This window comes from Staurois parvus, unplaced genomic scaffold (assembly GCF_062004578.1).
Source record: "Staurois parvus isolate SC_StPar_1 unplaced genomic scaffold, SC_StPar_1.0 ptg001253l, whole genome shotgun sequence".
NCBI classification, from domain to species: Eukaryota; Metazoa; Chordata; class Amphibia; order Anura; family Ranidae; genus Staurois; species Staurois parvus.
Window position 1 is genome coordinate 672,556 of NW_028319049.1, and position 15,161 is coordinate 687,716.

The window sequence follows — 15,161 nt, forward strand, 5'->3', positions numbered from 1 at the left end:
AGCAGTGTCCTGCTTTCACCGGCCGCCTTCTCTCTCTGGCGCCGGCATCTTCAGTGTGCGCACCCGGCTGTGACAGCTTGTGGCTTCACAGCCGGGGGCCCACTGCACATGCGCGAGAAGCGCTGCGCTTTGTGAATGGCCCGTAGTCTTGTGGGATCTGTCACGTGTCTCACAAGACTACGGGGAGGGAGGACAACTCCGCGGAGGTGGGAGCGGGTACCTGTCAAATTTGGGTACCCACCCCTCTCCAAAGGTCCGCAGTCTCTGGTCATCCCCTGTACCGTGTCGGCAGTCTCTGGTCATCCCCTGCACCGTGTCCGCAGTCTCTGGTCATCTCCTGCACCGTGTCCGCAGTCTCTGGTCATCTCCTGCACCGTGTCCGCAGTCTCTGGTCATCTCCTGCACCGTGTCCGCAGTCTCTGGTCATCTCCTGCACCGTGTCCGCAGTCTCTGGTCATCTCCTGCACCGTGTCCGCAGTCTCTGGTCATCTCCTGCACCGTGTCCGCAGTCTCTGGTCATCTCCTGTACTGTGTCCGCAGTCTCTGGTCACCTCCTGTACTGTGTCCGCAGTCTCTGGTCACCTCCTGTACTGTGTCTGCAGTCTCTGGTCATCCCCCCTCAGCCAATGGTTGTGAGCTCTGATCGGCGTGTTCTGGTGGGGGGGGCAGTCCCCCTGTCAGAACACAATAGCTAGGCCGGGAAATCTTGGTACCAACATCAAAGAACAGCGACCTCCTCAGGTTTTTTTGCCGTTCAGCCCACTTTGTTAAATAAACATTTTTTTAAAAAAAACCCTTAACTTGGCATAAGGCTATTGCACATACCCCTGTGTGAGAAGGCTTTGATGGAAGCAGCCACTCCCCAACTTAAATGCTACATACATCAGATCTAGGAAAGCCTCCTATTTATTTATTTCAGGTACTTATAAAAAGCACCATTGATTTAGGCAGCACTTTACATATATATTGTACATTCACATCATTCCCCGGTCCTCAAGGAGCGTACAATCTAAGGTCCCTAACTCACATTCATACATACACATACTAGGGACAATTTAGACAGAAGCCAATTTACCTACCAGCATGTCTTTTGGAGTGTGGGAGGAAATCGGAGTAACCGGAGGAAACCCACACAGGGAGAACATGCAAACTCCAGGCAGGTGGTGCTGTGGCTGGGATTTGAACCAATGACCCGAGTACTGCCAGGCGGAATTGCTAACCACTCAGCCACTGTGCTGCCCAATTCACTAGGACTCTGCCCAGGTCTCACATATAGCACAAGTTGGGTGCTTCCACCGCAGCCTTCTCACAGAGGCGTATCCAGTAAGCAAAGCAGAAGTGTATACAGTGCAATGACCACATAGCAGACACTCCGTCTTTCACTTCCTTCATTATCTCCCCTGCACCCATGACAGACAGTAGAAGCAGCCGGACAGATATGACAAACTTTTATTAAGCCATGAAATCGGATGGAGACAGAACATAGCTGACCCTCCAGATCATTTGACTACCTGGACATAGCACGACAACCCACAATGCACCTGGGTCTCTACCCCAACACAAGGCCCCACCCCCTGCACACCCCATTATTATAAATAGACTCTGAGCTCTAAAATATTTACACTGTAAAAGGAACAATGTACAAATAAATAATCATAAAATCTGACGGTGAAAAAGGCACCTCGTCGCCCTCCCACCATTGATGACGCGTTCCGTTATCAGAGTGCACACAGGAAGTTGGCTGTGCACTGGATGGAAATGTCCCCCCTGGCCATCACACCATATGTAAGATCACATCATCAACCTGTGTAAATACCCCCCAGCAGTAAATACCCCCCAGCAGCCATCTGTGTCCTGAAATCAGAGCATGCCATTGGATGGTGTAAAGTGGCCAGTTAACCCTTCTCATGCTGCTCGGTGAAGATTCTCAGTCAGTGCGGCCTGTACAGCAGATGTGGCTGGCGTGATTTAGTGATCCTTCCATGGGTGTGGTCCAGCTCCCCTCCTGAGGTATGTGGGTAGAAGCAAAGGATTGTGGGCACTGCAAAGTCTTCAAAGACCACAGAAGCCAAGGTGTGTGACCTTCAGAGAAAGGATTTCAGCGTGACCACTTTGGAAAGATCTGAATTATTGGTAGAGTCACGTACGGAGAGACACCCTAGCTGTGCAAACAGGCACCATCTGTGCACCCTGTTCGGTTGTAGGGGGTCCCGCCTTCCCGGCCCCCCACAGTCTCAGCTGCTGTAGTAGACGTGGAAGTAGAGCATCTTGTTGCGCAGCAGGGAGTAGGAATTGTCCAGTTTGAGCAGATAAACGCCTTCTCCAGGATAGTCGTGGCTTCCAGCTTGCACCTCGCGGTGACTGTCCCTGCGAAACACCTGCATGATCTCCCCATAGCGGCTACGCAGGCGGTACACAGATCCTCGCTCTACGTCTCCCTCCCGGCTGTGCCCTGGAACACAGAAACATCGAGCAATCAGAATGAAAACCCAGCACAACAACATAAGGAGATTAACCCCTTCATGGTGGCCGCACACAAACGTGCGACCTCCCGGCGTTGGGCCTAGACGCCGGGCGGCCGCACATTTGCGTTCATGTAACACAAAACATGTGCTGAGAGCGCATGTCCTGCGCGCTTCCAGCAGACGTGCGGTACACACGGAAAGGTCCCGGTCCGCTCTTTCGATCGGGACCTTTCCTGATCATGTGACAACACGTCACGGCGGTCACATGATCCCTAAACCACACCCCGTCTCCCGGCGTCTGAATCTCCTAAAGGGCCAGGAGGCACCGGCGGGAAGGGGTTAACCTCCATAGCAGTGTGATTATGTCAATATTTCTGTAATCAAAGCGGTACTTTTTTTGCATGGAAATATGTAGGCCTGTATTTTTTAGGAATAACTCCCTGAAATCTGTCCGAACAAGAGTCTAGTAAACATCCCGGGTATGATAAAATTTGAAACACGAAATCATAAATTATAATTTAATAAATAATCATAAAAAATAATATTCTGAGCAAAGTCGCAGAATCGTTTTCAGTGTCTGATGAGGAATTTCCCCCATGAATCATTATCACTCAATTCTGCAAGTGGTTCTGATTTACTATCACTGTTCTCTAGCCGGTCTAAAATCGCTTTTGACCTAAAGGGACGCTTTTTGGTTGCCATGGACGTTTCTCACTTTCCAGGCAGAAAGAACGGTAAAAATGCAGGCAGGACGCAGGACAAAGCACTCGGGACAAAATGTATGTGAAATGGTTTGATACAGGAATGTAATACTATGTGATTTTAGTGTCACTTTTTGACATTTTTAAAATTTCCCGCCAGTTCCCTCCTCTGTACGTCCCGACGTTGCAGGGAACAGAACCCGGAAAATAGAATCCAGCATCAGCTGGGGGACATTGCTGGGGACACTGCAGGGGGGACAACGCGGGAGTGAAGGACAAGGTAAGTGCAGAAGGGATCCCGGAGCAACGCTGCAGCATATTCCCGAGTGTAGCTCGGGGGGGTTACCGCTGGTGGTGCTGAAACTTTACCCCGAGCTACACTCGGGAATACCACCGGGGGGGGGGGGGGGGGGTTAATGAAACCGGATATAGAGTTCCTGCCCCCAAGGACCCTGGCTCTAGAGACCCCCTGCTCCTAGAAACCCTGCTTGTAGAGTCCCCACCACCAGAGATCCTGCTTTTAGGGGCCCCACCCCCCAGAGGGCCTGCCATGGGAGTCTCCACCCCCCCAGAGGGCCTTCCATGGGAGTCCCCCCCCCAGAGGGCCTGCTGCCATGGGAGCCCCCCCCCCAGAGGGCATGCTGCCATGGGAGTCGTCCCCCCAGAGGGCCAGCCATGGGAGTCTGTCCCCCCCCCCCAGAGGGCCTGCCATGGGAGTCTGTCCCCCCCCCCAGAGGGCCTGCCATGGGAGTCGTCGTCCCAGAGGGCCTGCCTGCAGCAACCCCCATTCCCAGCCTGACTTACAGGGGCTCTCAGTCTCCTCCTCTTCCTCATCATCACTGGAGTCGCTGACTTGTATGGTCACCGCTGTGCTGGTCACTGGTGTCCAATCAAAATAGATTCCAAAGCCAATGTCATAATCGTCAGTGGCAAACTCCCAGCAGAGCCGCTTCCCGTCGGGGTGCGTGGGAACCCGAACGGTCATCACTTCCCCTCTCCGCAGTGTCAGCATTCCATGCTTCTCACTGGCCATTCGGTGCTTGAATTCTCGTATGTTGGCACTGGTCCAGGTGGTGGGTGGTCTCAGTGGTGGGGGAGGAGCTACAGGGGATAAAGGAAAGATTTAATTTTCTATATACTGCCCCTTCTCTACCAGTGTCCCCATCTCGATTCTCACCTTTCTTATCTGTCACAACGGGTTCATCTGTATTCTCTTCTACCTTCACCAAGTCCACCATGCCGGCGTGCTCTGACTGGATCATGAGGACATCCAGAGGAGGAGGGTCAGTGCAGCCAGACAGGAGGGCTTCCAATTCCTGGAGGACAGAAAAGAATGGAGAGGGAATGGGGGGAGTACAACCTAGAATGAGAGACTGGGGGGGTCAAATCTGAGGAAAGGGATGAGGAAGTATGACCTGATACAAGGGATGAGGGGTAAAATCAAGGACAAGGAATTGGGTAGGAGGTATAACCTTGGTTGAGGGACTGGGTAGGGGGTATAACCTGGGGAGAGATTAGGAAGGGGGGGGCGTATAGCCAGGGAAAAGGGTGGGGACAACCTAGAATGAGTGATTGGGGGGGGGGGGGACCTGGGTGAAGGGATTTGATAGGAGGGGAGTATTACCTGAGATGGGGGATTTGAAAAAGGACAACCTAGGGCAAGGAATGGGGGTAAACATGGGATGAGGAGTTGGGGAGGATACAACCTGGAACAAGTGGGAAGGAAGGGTGGGTGGAGGGGTAGAGCGTGGTATGACACGGGTAAAGGTATCTGGGGAGGTAAAAACTGGGATGAAAGGAGGGGGGCAAATGAGATGAGGGATTTGGGAAGTGGTGTATAGCATGATTCAGGGATTTTGGAAGGAGGGCACAACCTAAGATGAGGGATTTGAGAAAGAATAACCAGGGCCTGGGGATGGAATTATGACCTAGTATGAGGGATTAGGATAGGGGGGGAGGGGGGGGTGAACATTACTATGTCCGTAGTGCCCCAAGGCGTCATAAATGGCCCATCGGGAGAGAGGCGATCTGACTGCTCACCTTGTCCAGGGAACTCTTGGCTGGTTCTGATGGTTTTTCGTTCTTTCCTGCATCAGGACCCGTTTTGGCAGGATCCAGGCTGGTGACCTCCATGTCTGAATTCGCCCTGCAAGAACATAGAAACTTAGAAAGGTGATGGCAGAAAAAGGCAGAGTGGTCCATCGAGTCTGCATGTTTGACGCTATTTACTGTTGACTGGCTCACTACCTCTGCTGGAAGTTCATTCCAAGCATCAACTACTCTTTCAGTAAAATAGTACTTTCTGAGATTAGTTTTGAACTTTCCTCCAGTTTAAAGTCAAGTCCCCGGGTTCTGGATTTTGGTTTCATATTGAAAATACTGCCCACCTGAAACTTATTCACCCCCTTGATGTATTTACAGCTTTCAATCAGATCTCCTCTTTCCCTTCTTTCCTCCAGACTATACATGATAGGTTCCTGAAGTCTCTCCCGAGGACCTCCTTCCTGCTGCTGGTAACCCCTGTAGTGATATAAAGATCTATATAGAGGAATCAGGACCTCCTTCCTCCTGCTGGTGACCCCTCTAGTGTGATAAAGATCTATATACAGGAATCAGGACCTCCTTCCTCCTGCCGGAGACCCCTCTAGTGATATAAAGATCTATATAGGGGAATTTAGTGATATAAAGATCTATATAGGGGAATCAGAACCTCCTGCCCGAGACCCCTCTGGTGATATAAAGATCTATATAGAGGAATCAGAACCTCCTTCCTCCTGCTGGTGACCTCTCTAATAATATAAAGATCTATATAGAGGAATCAGAACCTCCTTCCTGCTAGTGATACCTCTAGTGATAAATCCTAAAATTCTATTCACTGGCCACACTGGTTGCTCATTTTGCAATCATCTGAAATTTAAGTCCCCTCAAGTCTTTTTCCTCTGAATTTCTGGCCAACACTGTATCCCCAATGTTGTACTCTCTCAAGGGATTCCTTTTCTCTAGGCACATTGTTTTATATTTAGAAACCTTGAACTGCAATCTCCACTTTTTTGGTGAAAGGATTGGTGCAAAGCTGAAGGTTTTGGTTATGTTAGTCGTGATGTTATCAGAAGGTCGGACATTGAGCTGTACAAAAGAGATGGTCTGCATCCCTCACACAAGGGCGCTGAGCTTCTTAGTATGGAATTTAGGAGTTTTTTGCACATGTATTTAAACTGAGAAATAGGGGCAGAAATGTAATTGTTGAGGAACGGGTCTGTCCCCAGCGGGCTGAAACAAATGTGAGGGTTTGTGTTGCCAAGGACTGGGCTGATGGGGTCACTTTAATTAATGTTTCTGGTGGTAAAAATAAAGTAGTAGGTCGCAGTGTTTGTCATGTCATTGCACTAATGCTCAGAGTTTAGGCAACAAGCTCTGTGAACTGACAGCTCTTATGTCTAGGGACAACTTGGACCTTGTTCCAGTTACAAATTATTTTATTATTATTATACAGGACTTATGTAGCGCCAACAGTTTGCTCAGCACTTCCAGCAGGAAGGAGGTCCTGATTCTTCTATATAGATCTTTATATCACTAGAGGGGTCACCGGCAAGAGGAAGGAGGTCCTGATTCCTCTATATAGATCTTTATATCACTAGAGGGGGTCACCGGCAAGAGGAAGGAGGTCCTGATTCCTCTATATAGATCTTTATATTACTAGAGGGGTCACCAGAGAAGGAAGGAGGTCCTGATTCCTCTATACAGATCTTTATATCACTAGAGGGGATCACCAGCAGGAGGAAGGAGGTCCTGATTCCTCTATATAGATCTTTATATCACTAGAGGGGGTCACCGGCAAGAGGAAGGAGGTCCTGATTCCTCTATATAGATCTTTATATCACTAGAGGGGTCACCAGAGGAGGAAGGAGGTCCTGATTCCTCTATATAGATCTTTAGATCACTAGAGGGGGTCACCGGCAAGAGGAAGGAGGTCCTGATTCCTCTATATGGATCTTTATATTACTAGAGGGGTCACCAGAGAAGGAAGGAGGTCCTGATTCCTCTATATGGATCTTTATATCACTAGAGTGGTCACCGGCGGGAGGGAAGAGGTCCTGATTCCTCTATGTAGATCTTTATAATCACTAGAGGGGTCACCAGAGGAGGAAGGAGGTCCTGATTCCTCTATGTAGATCTTTATATCACTAGAGGGGTCACCGGCAGGAGGAAGGAGGTCCTGATTCCTCTATATAGATATTTATATCACTACAGGGGTCACCAGCAGGAGGAAGGAGGTTCTGATTTCCCTATATAGATCATTATATCACTAGAGGGGTCACCAGAGGGGGAAGGAGGTCCCGATTCCTCTATATAGATATTTATATCACTACAGGGGTCACTAGCAGGAGGAAGGAGGTCCTGATTCCTCTATATAGATCTTTATATCACTAGAGGGGTCACCGGCAGGAGGAAGGAGGTCCTGATTCCCCTATATAGAGCTTTATATCACTAGAGGGGTCTCCGGCAGGAGGAAGGAGGTCCTGATTCCTCTATATAGATATTTATATCACTACAGGGGTCACCAGCGGGAGGAAGGAGGTCCTCAGGAGAGACTTCAGGAACTTAACATGTACAGTCTGGAGGAAAGAAGGGAAAGAGGAGACCTGATTGAAACCTGCAAATACATCAAGGGGGGAACATCAAGGTTCAGGTGGGCAGTATTTTCAACATGAAACCAAACTCCAGAACCCGGAGACATTATTATTATTATACAGGATTTATATAGCGCCAACAGTTTGCTCAGCGCTTTACAATATAACGGGAAACAATACAACAACAATACAGTTCAATACAAGAGGGATAGGAGGGCCCTGCTCCTCGGAGCTTACAATCTAGGAGGGAGGGGCTAATGGTTCAAAGGGTAATAACTATGGGGGATGGACTGGTAGGAGGAGTAGAAGATTTCATTATTAGCTGAGGGCAGGATAGGCTTCCCTGAAGAGATAGGTTTTCAGAGATCGCCTAAAAGTGGGCAGAGTAGGCAATAGTCTGATAAATTGGGGTAGAGAGTTCCAGATGATGGGTGAAGCTCTGGAGAAGTCCTGGAGACAAGCATGGGAGGAGACGTGGTTCAAGGATTCAGATGACTGGGAAGTAACTATACAGGAAAGACAGTAGGGAAAAGGGGAAGTGGAGTTGCCATACATGTCAAAAATAGCATAAAGCTTTCATTCAAAAAAACAAAATGAAATATTGGAAACCCTCTGGGTCTACCTTCCAACCAGAGAGGGATCTTCCCTTAAAATTGCTGTAATATACAGACCCCCAGGAATGACTGACAAGATAACTCAAAGGGCAATGAAGGGGGAGGTTTTGATTATAGGTGACATCAACATGCCTGACATTAACTGGAATTCTCAAACTGCTATTACAAGCAGGAGCAGGGATGTAATGGAAGCACTGAATGGGCTCTCTCTAAAACAGTAAGAAGTCCAACCCGAGGTGATCATATTCAAGACCCAGTACTGACAAGAGGGGATCGACCCATGGCCATGGAGCAGATCCTCTGCTTCCTGCAACCTGATTGTTTACTCTCAATGTTTAATATCCTTGCACCAGGCCTTGGCTGATTTCTGTACTGTGACATTTGTATGTTGCATCCTCTTGTTTCGTTTGTCTTACAGTGAACCTTCTGTTTGCTTACCCTGCTTTGTTGAAAATCTTACATAAAGAATAACAAAAAAAAGAAAAAAAAAGGCGGGGGGGGGGGGGGGGGAGGGTATCGACTGTCTAATGTTGAGGTGGGAGAAACTTTGGGTTCTGGTGATCACCAATGTCTTCGGTTTGACATTAAATTAAGAACTGAAAAACCATATACAAAAACAAAATGTTTTAGATTTCAAAAGGACAAATTTTGCTAAAATGGGTAATTTCTAAAAAAATGAATTGAAAGTTTGGAGTAAAAAGGACAGGCGTAAGTAATCAGTGGGCACTGGTAAAGTCTACCATCCTGGAGGCAACTAGATTATATTTCAGGCAAGTTAGTAAGAATAAACTTAAGAAAATAACAATACGGTTCACTAAAGAGATAATTAGGTTAGTAAAGGGGACAAAAAAAAAAAAAAAAGAAAAGAAAGTCAGCATATAGGAGATTCAAGGAAACAGGAGGTGTAGCTGACAGAGAAGAGTATAAAAACAGACAAAAGGAGGCCAAACACATTATCAGCGCTGCCAAAGCACAAAAAGAGGAGGAAATTGCGAAATCTATTACCACTTCCAGTCCGGACACTTTCACCCCCTTCCTGCCCCCAGGCCAATTTTCAGCTTTCAGCGCTGTCACATTTTGAATGACAATTGCTCGGTCATGCAACACTGTACCCATATGAATTTTTCAGCTTTTTTTTTTTATACAGATACAGGTTTATTTTGGTGGTATTTATTCACCACTGGGATTTTTATTTTTTTTGCTATATAAATGAAATGTCCAAAAATTTTGAAGAAAAAAAAAAAAAGTGTTTTTCTTATAAAATTTTGCAAATAAATAATCTTTCTTCATAAATCTTTGCCAAAATGTATTCAGAAATCTTTTTAGAATTAAGAAAAAAAAAAAAAGATAACCCAAATTAGTTTAGAACCAAAAATTTTAATTTTTCAAAATGTTTATTACATTTTTATATTATTTATGCTTTAAAAAAAACAAAAAAAAAAACAAATACTGTCACACTAGCAGTACAGTGTCACCATAGTGACACTGTACTACTTGTGGGGGGTGATGATTTTTTTTTCTTTTTTTTACACTTATTGCTTTTACACCCATAAAGGCTTTAAAAGCAATCATTTCTCCTTCTTTCTGGCTGCATTCTTCTTTTTCTTATAAAATGTTGCAAATAAATCTTTCTTCAGAAATCTTTGCCAAAATGTATTCAGCTATCTGTTCTCCTTCTCTCTGGCTACATTCTTGCAGACATTGAGAAAAACTGTGCGAGCTGTGATTGGTCACAGCTTGTCACATGGTACCAGGCTGTTGTGAATAGCCTTGTACCATGTGATCTCTGTGATCATTCACAGATTTCACACGTAGTAAGCAATGATGTCAGGAAGTGACATCTTGTTTACTACTATTCATGTGATCACTGATTGGTCAATCAGTGATCACATGAATCTGGACCTCACACAGAGGTCCCGTACAGCGATTGGGACACGGCGGGCACTGATCGTGGTGCCGTGCGCTTCCAGGTAGCGTGCACAGGCAATGGATGCGGGGGGATATTTAGAAATGTCCACCCGCTCCGGAAGCGCTCCAGTCCGGTCGTTTATGTACATGGGCCGGAAGGGTAGAGGCAGGGGCGAACTGACCATTTGGGAACTCGGGCACTGCCCAAGGGCCCGGAGTCAGAAGGGGGCCCCATGAGATATAGGCTTTTTTGGGTGTGGTTTGAGTTTGGGCAAGGACACAGGGGCCCCATGGTCTCCTATTGCCCGGGGGTCCCATGAGTTGTCAGTCCACCCCTGGGAAGAGGTTAAAGGAGATAAACCTTTTTTGAGGTAAATTAGTGATAGAAAGAAAAAAATACGACGGGATCACTAAAATGACAACTGGGCACAACACTTAGGTTGTGGGAGACCTGGATGTAGCAAACCACTTAAACAATGACTTTTGTTCAGTCTTCTCAGAAATAAATTATACTAACAATAATAAGTCGGGAAATCGTATTGGTTCTAGTAATGATGGTTCATTTTTAAGATTTCTGGAGACAGATGTAGCAGAGGAACTAACTCAGTTAAGCTGGCCATACACGTGTAGATTTCCAGACAAGAATATTCATAAGAAAAGTTGTATGAAAATGTTTTGAACATTCAATGAATGGACGAACGTGGTTTGAAAGTTGTCTTTTACTTTTCACATTCAACTTTAAAATGAATGTCATTTTTGAACGATAACCACATACACTGGCCAAAAACTAGTTTGATCGAGAAAAGTTTTCCTTCCTGCCCCTTCGAATTTTCCCGTCACTGCTGTCAAAAATGAACATCGATTTGACCCCACTAACGATTAGAAAATCAAACTAATATTCTTGAAACGTAAATCCTTGAATGAAAATCTATACGACTATGACAAGCTTGAAAGATTTAAGGGCTTGCAAAGGCTCAAGGTTTTTTTTACGTTCATACATTTTATACATGAAGGTAAACAAAATCTTCTGTGTGCAGCAGTGCCCCCAGACCCCTCAATACTTACCTGAGCCTCATCGTGATCCAGTGAAGTGCACAGCAGCCTCAGCTGTCCTGGGTTTATCTTCTCATTGGCTGAGACAGCAAGCGGGAGCCATTGGCTTCCATTGCTGTCAATCACAGCCAGTCAGCCAATGAGGAGAGAGGGTGGAACCAAGCTGCAGCTCCATGTGTGAATGGACACACGGAGCAGTGGGTACCTCCATAGCAAGCTGCTTGGTGTGGGGGCACCCGACAGACAGGAGGAGCCAGGAGCGCCTACGGGGGATCCGAGAAGAGGAGGATCCAGGCTGCTCTGTGCAAAACCACCACAGCAGGTAAGTATAGACATGTTTATTATTTTACAAAATGAAAAAAAAAGTAGAAGGTTTAACAGCTTCACTGCCATGCTGCCTGAAGAATGAGGTGGGAGGTTGGGTGGGGAATGGGCTGGGCATTATACAACGGTCACATACCCATCATTATCCTGACATTCTCCATTCTTCTTCTCCTCTGCAGAGGATAACGCCATCACCGCCTCTTCAAGGATCCCACCATCTACAGAAAGGCAGACAACAGATATTATCAATACCAATCCGTTGGATTAATGGAAACAGCTGTTGTACCTCCAACCCGCCTCTCCCACCAGTCATGTGATTTGGTATAGTCTGGGAATGCAGGCCTGGGAGGATCTCCTGATTGGATGATGAGGCTGACCAATCGGGCTGACATTACACTGCTCCTCCACACATAACGGATCCTTCTGATGTTCCCATTGCCACATTACTAGTGCTGCCTGCCCCTCCTTCTTGTAGACTGTAAGCTCCTCTGTCAATGGCGGTCTACCCCAAAGCTGCCATTTATGGTACGATGCCTTACAGCCAATTCACACCAGTGCACAGCTGTAAAACGCAGATCCACAGACGGACATCTGAAGAACAATTTCCAAATGAATGAGGGAACAGGGATGTAGGCCCCTGCTGCGTATAGAGTGTAAGCTCTTGTGGTGTCAGTGCATGCACCTTACAGTCTGTCACCTTCCTGGCTGGCTGTGCCACGGAGCACATTGCCTGGTAATGACATGCTTCTCGATGTTCCACAACCACACATGTGATTATCTGCACAGCAGAGTGTCTCCCCAGGGGGGTGGGGGCATTACCTGACTGTATCCCCGGGGCCCCTGGGTGACCCCTCCCAAATCTCTTATTATAGGCACCAGGTGCAGTGCGCAAGACTTACATCAGGTTCAATGTGGGCCCCCTGGGGCCCCATACTCTGTTAACTCTCCTCTCGCCAATCATTTAGTTGGACTGTAATTTAATATCCCAAGGTTATAATGAATCTATTTGCATGTTTTCTCCTAGTTGCTGCAGATACTTCCAGAGTCTGTGCCAAACAAAGGTCAAAGGCTGTTCATGCTGCTGGCTCTCACTGTCATTCAATAGAAATCCAGACATCTGATTGGATGCGCTACTAAATTGTATTGGTGTATGCAGTGATATGGGGGGGGGGGGGGACATCTGGGCAGGTGCACACGGGGGTATACGGTCTATCTAGGATCTCTATGGTGTGCCCAGAGGGATCTCCCACATCGGAGTTGGAGCGAAAGGCTGTCCGGGTTCATTTGAATAACTTTGAATTGGAGATCTGAGATTTTCCAGCAGTCAAATCAGCCTGATGGATGAGATGGTGTGATACTGACTGTGCTCCCCCCCCATCATAAATCTGCCCATACACAGGTGTGTGCACCCCCCTTCACATAGGACAGGCTGTGGAGACCGTTCTGTATATAGGGGACTTACCTGTATATACAGCATAGGGGCTCACAGCCTCATATGTGACATAACTGGGGTGGCAGCTCTGTATATAGCCCCCCCCAGACAGAGGTGCATTATGAGAAACTCGCAATAAGGGGAGCAGCACGGTGCATACAGGTACCCCCCAGACAGAGGTGCATTATGGTATAATCGTAGGGGGTGACAGCTTTGTATATAACCCCCCCCCCCCAAACAGAAGTGCATTATAGGAAGGTCCTATGCATAACACTATAGGGCATGGCCGGATCTAGGGGGGTGCTGGGGGTGGACTATACCCCCCCCCCCCCCAGATTTTAGTTTTGCCCCCCCAAAGCCACTATGCTGCCCTAATCTGATACTTTCCGGCCCCAGTTTGACACGACACTGATCTCAGTGATGGGTTGTGTGGGGAGTTCTGCTGCCTGTGCCCAGGCTGTGTGCAGTGCAGGGATGGTAGGAGGAGCTGTGCCCCCGTCCTCTGCCCTGCCAGCAGTGTCCCCTGCCCCCCTGACATTTTTTACTGCACCCCCAAATTGAACAGGCTAGATCCGGCCCTGCTATAGGGTGGGAGCAGCTCTTCATATAGCCCCCCCAGGCAGAAGTGCATTATGGGAAGACCCTATATATAAAACTGTAGGGTGGGGGCAGCTCTTCATATAGCCCCGCCCCCAGGCAGGAGTGCATTATGGGAAGATCCTATATATAACACTATAGGGTGGGGGCAGCTCTTCATATAGCCCCACCCCCCAAGCAGGAGTGCATTATGGGAAGATCCTATATATAACACTATAGGGTGGGGGCAGCTCTTCATATAGCCCCGCCCCCAGGCAGGAGTGCATTATGGGAAGATCCTATATATAACACTATAGGGTGGGGGCAGCTCTTCATATAGCCCCGCCCCCAGGCAGGAGTGCATTATGGGAAGATCCTATATATAACACTATAGGGTGGGGGCAGCTCTTCATTTGCCCCCCCCCCCCCAGGCAGAAGTGCATTATGGGAAGGTCCCATTTATACTCACCATGGGGGGGAGCAATTCTGCATATAGAGGGCCTTTCCTGAAGGGCGAGGTGTATTACGGGAAGGACCCATATATAACACTGTGGAGCTGATAGCTGTATATATAGGGGTTACCCCTCCCCCCCAGAGATATTTATTATGGGAAGGTCCCATATATAACTCTATGGGGGGGGTGACAGCTCTGTATATGGGAGGTGTTTCCTATAGGAAGAGGTGCATTATGAGAATGTCCCATATATCACACTATGGAGGAGGGGACAACTCTGTATTAAGGCTCCCCCCAGCAGAGGTGCATTAAGGGGAGGTCCTATATATAAATCTATAAGGGGTGACAGTTCTGTATACAGGGTCCCCCCCAGGCAGAGGTGCATTATGGGAAGGTCCAATATATAACTTCATAGGGGGTGACAGCTCTGTATACAGGTCCCCCCCAGGCAGAGGTACAGTATGGGAAGGCCCCGGATATAACTTCATAGGGGGTGACAGCTCTGTATACAGCCCCCCCCCCCCCCCCCCAGGTAGAGGTGTATTATGGGATGGTCCCATATATATATATATATATATATATATATATAAAAATAACTTCATGGGGGGGTGACAGCTGTATACAGGTGTCCCCCCCCCCCCCCAGGCAGAGGTGCAGTATGGGAAGGTCCCATATATATATAACTTCATAGGGGTGACAGCTGTATACAGGTCCCCCCCAGGCAGAGGTGCATTATGGTATAATCCTATGTACTCCCAGGAAGAGATGCATTATAGGAAGATCCCATATAGAACTCTGTAGAAGACCGGTCTGTACAGGGTTGGGGTATCTCACCCGCGGGCGGCTCTCCGGCCTCCTCCTCCCCGGACCTCCCGGTCTCTCGCTCCTCCTCGGCTCCGCTCCCCCCGGTCCGCTCTCCGGACTCCGCTGCAGCATCCTGCGCCACATCCATCAGCCGCTGCCTCCAGCTCGGGAATGTTCGGCAATCTCCGGAGAGGAACCG

The 15,161-nt window shown here is 47.9% G+C and overlaps 1 protein-coding gene across 1 annotated transcript; it reads right to left on the reverse strand.

The window, feature by feature from the left end:
* Positions 1-1,431: 1,431 nt before the first annotated feature.
* Positions 1,432-15,149, reverse strand: TMED8 (transmembrane p24 trafficking protein family member 8). The gene is made up of 6 exons (XM_089660595.1): positions 14,993-15,149; positions 11,833-11,914; positions 5,207-5,312; positions 4,344-4,482; positions 3,971-4,267; positions 1,432-2,452 (listed from the first exon to the last, which is right to left on the reverse strand). The coding sequence occupies exons 1-6, from the start codon at positions 15,108-15,110 to the stop codon at positions 2,235-2,237; spliced, it is 960 nt and encodes a 319-aa protein (XP_089516721.1). The 5' UTR covers positions 15,111-15,149; the 3' UTR covers positions 1,432-2,234.
* Positions 15,150-15,161: the final 12 nt, after the last annotated feature.

Excerpts from the sequence above, each read along its gene's own strand:
- TMED8 (XM_089660595.1), bottom strand. The coding sequence starts at position 15,110 with ATGGATGTGGCGCAGGATGCTGCAGCGGAGTCCGGAGAGCGGACCGGG. Across the intron at positions 11,915-14,992 it reads GGCCGGAGAGCCGCCCGCGG|ATGGTGGGATCCTTGAAGAG; the intron begins GTGAGATACCCC and ends GCCTTTCTGTAG. Across the intron at positions 2,453-3,970 it reads GGAGGAGACTGAGAGCCCCT|GGCACAGCCGGGAGGGAGAC; the intron begins GTAAGTCAGGCT and ends TCTGTGTTCCAG.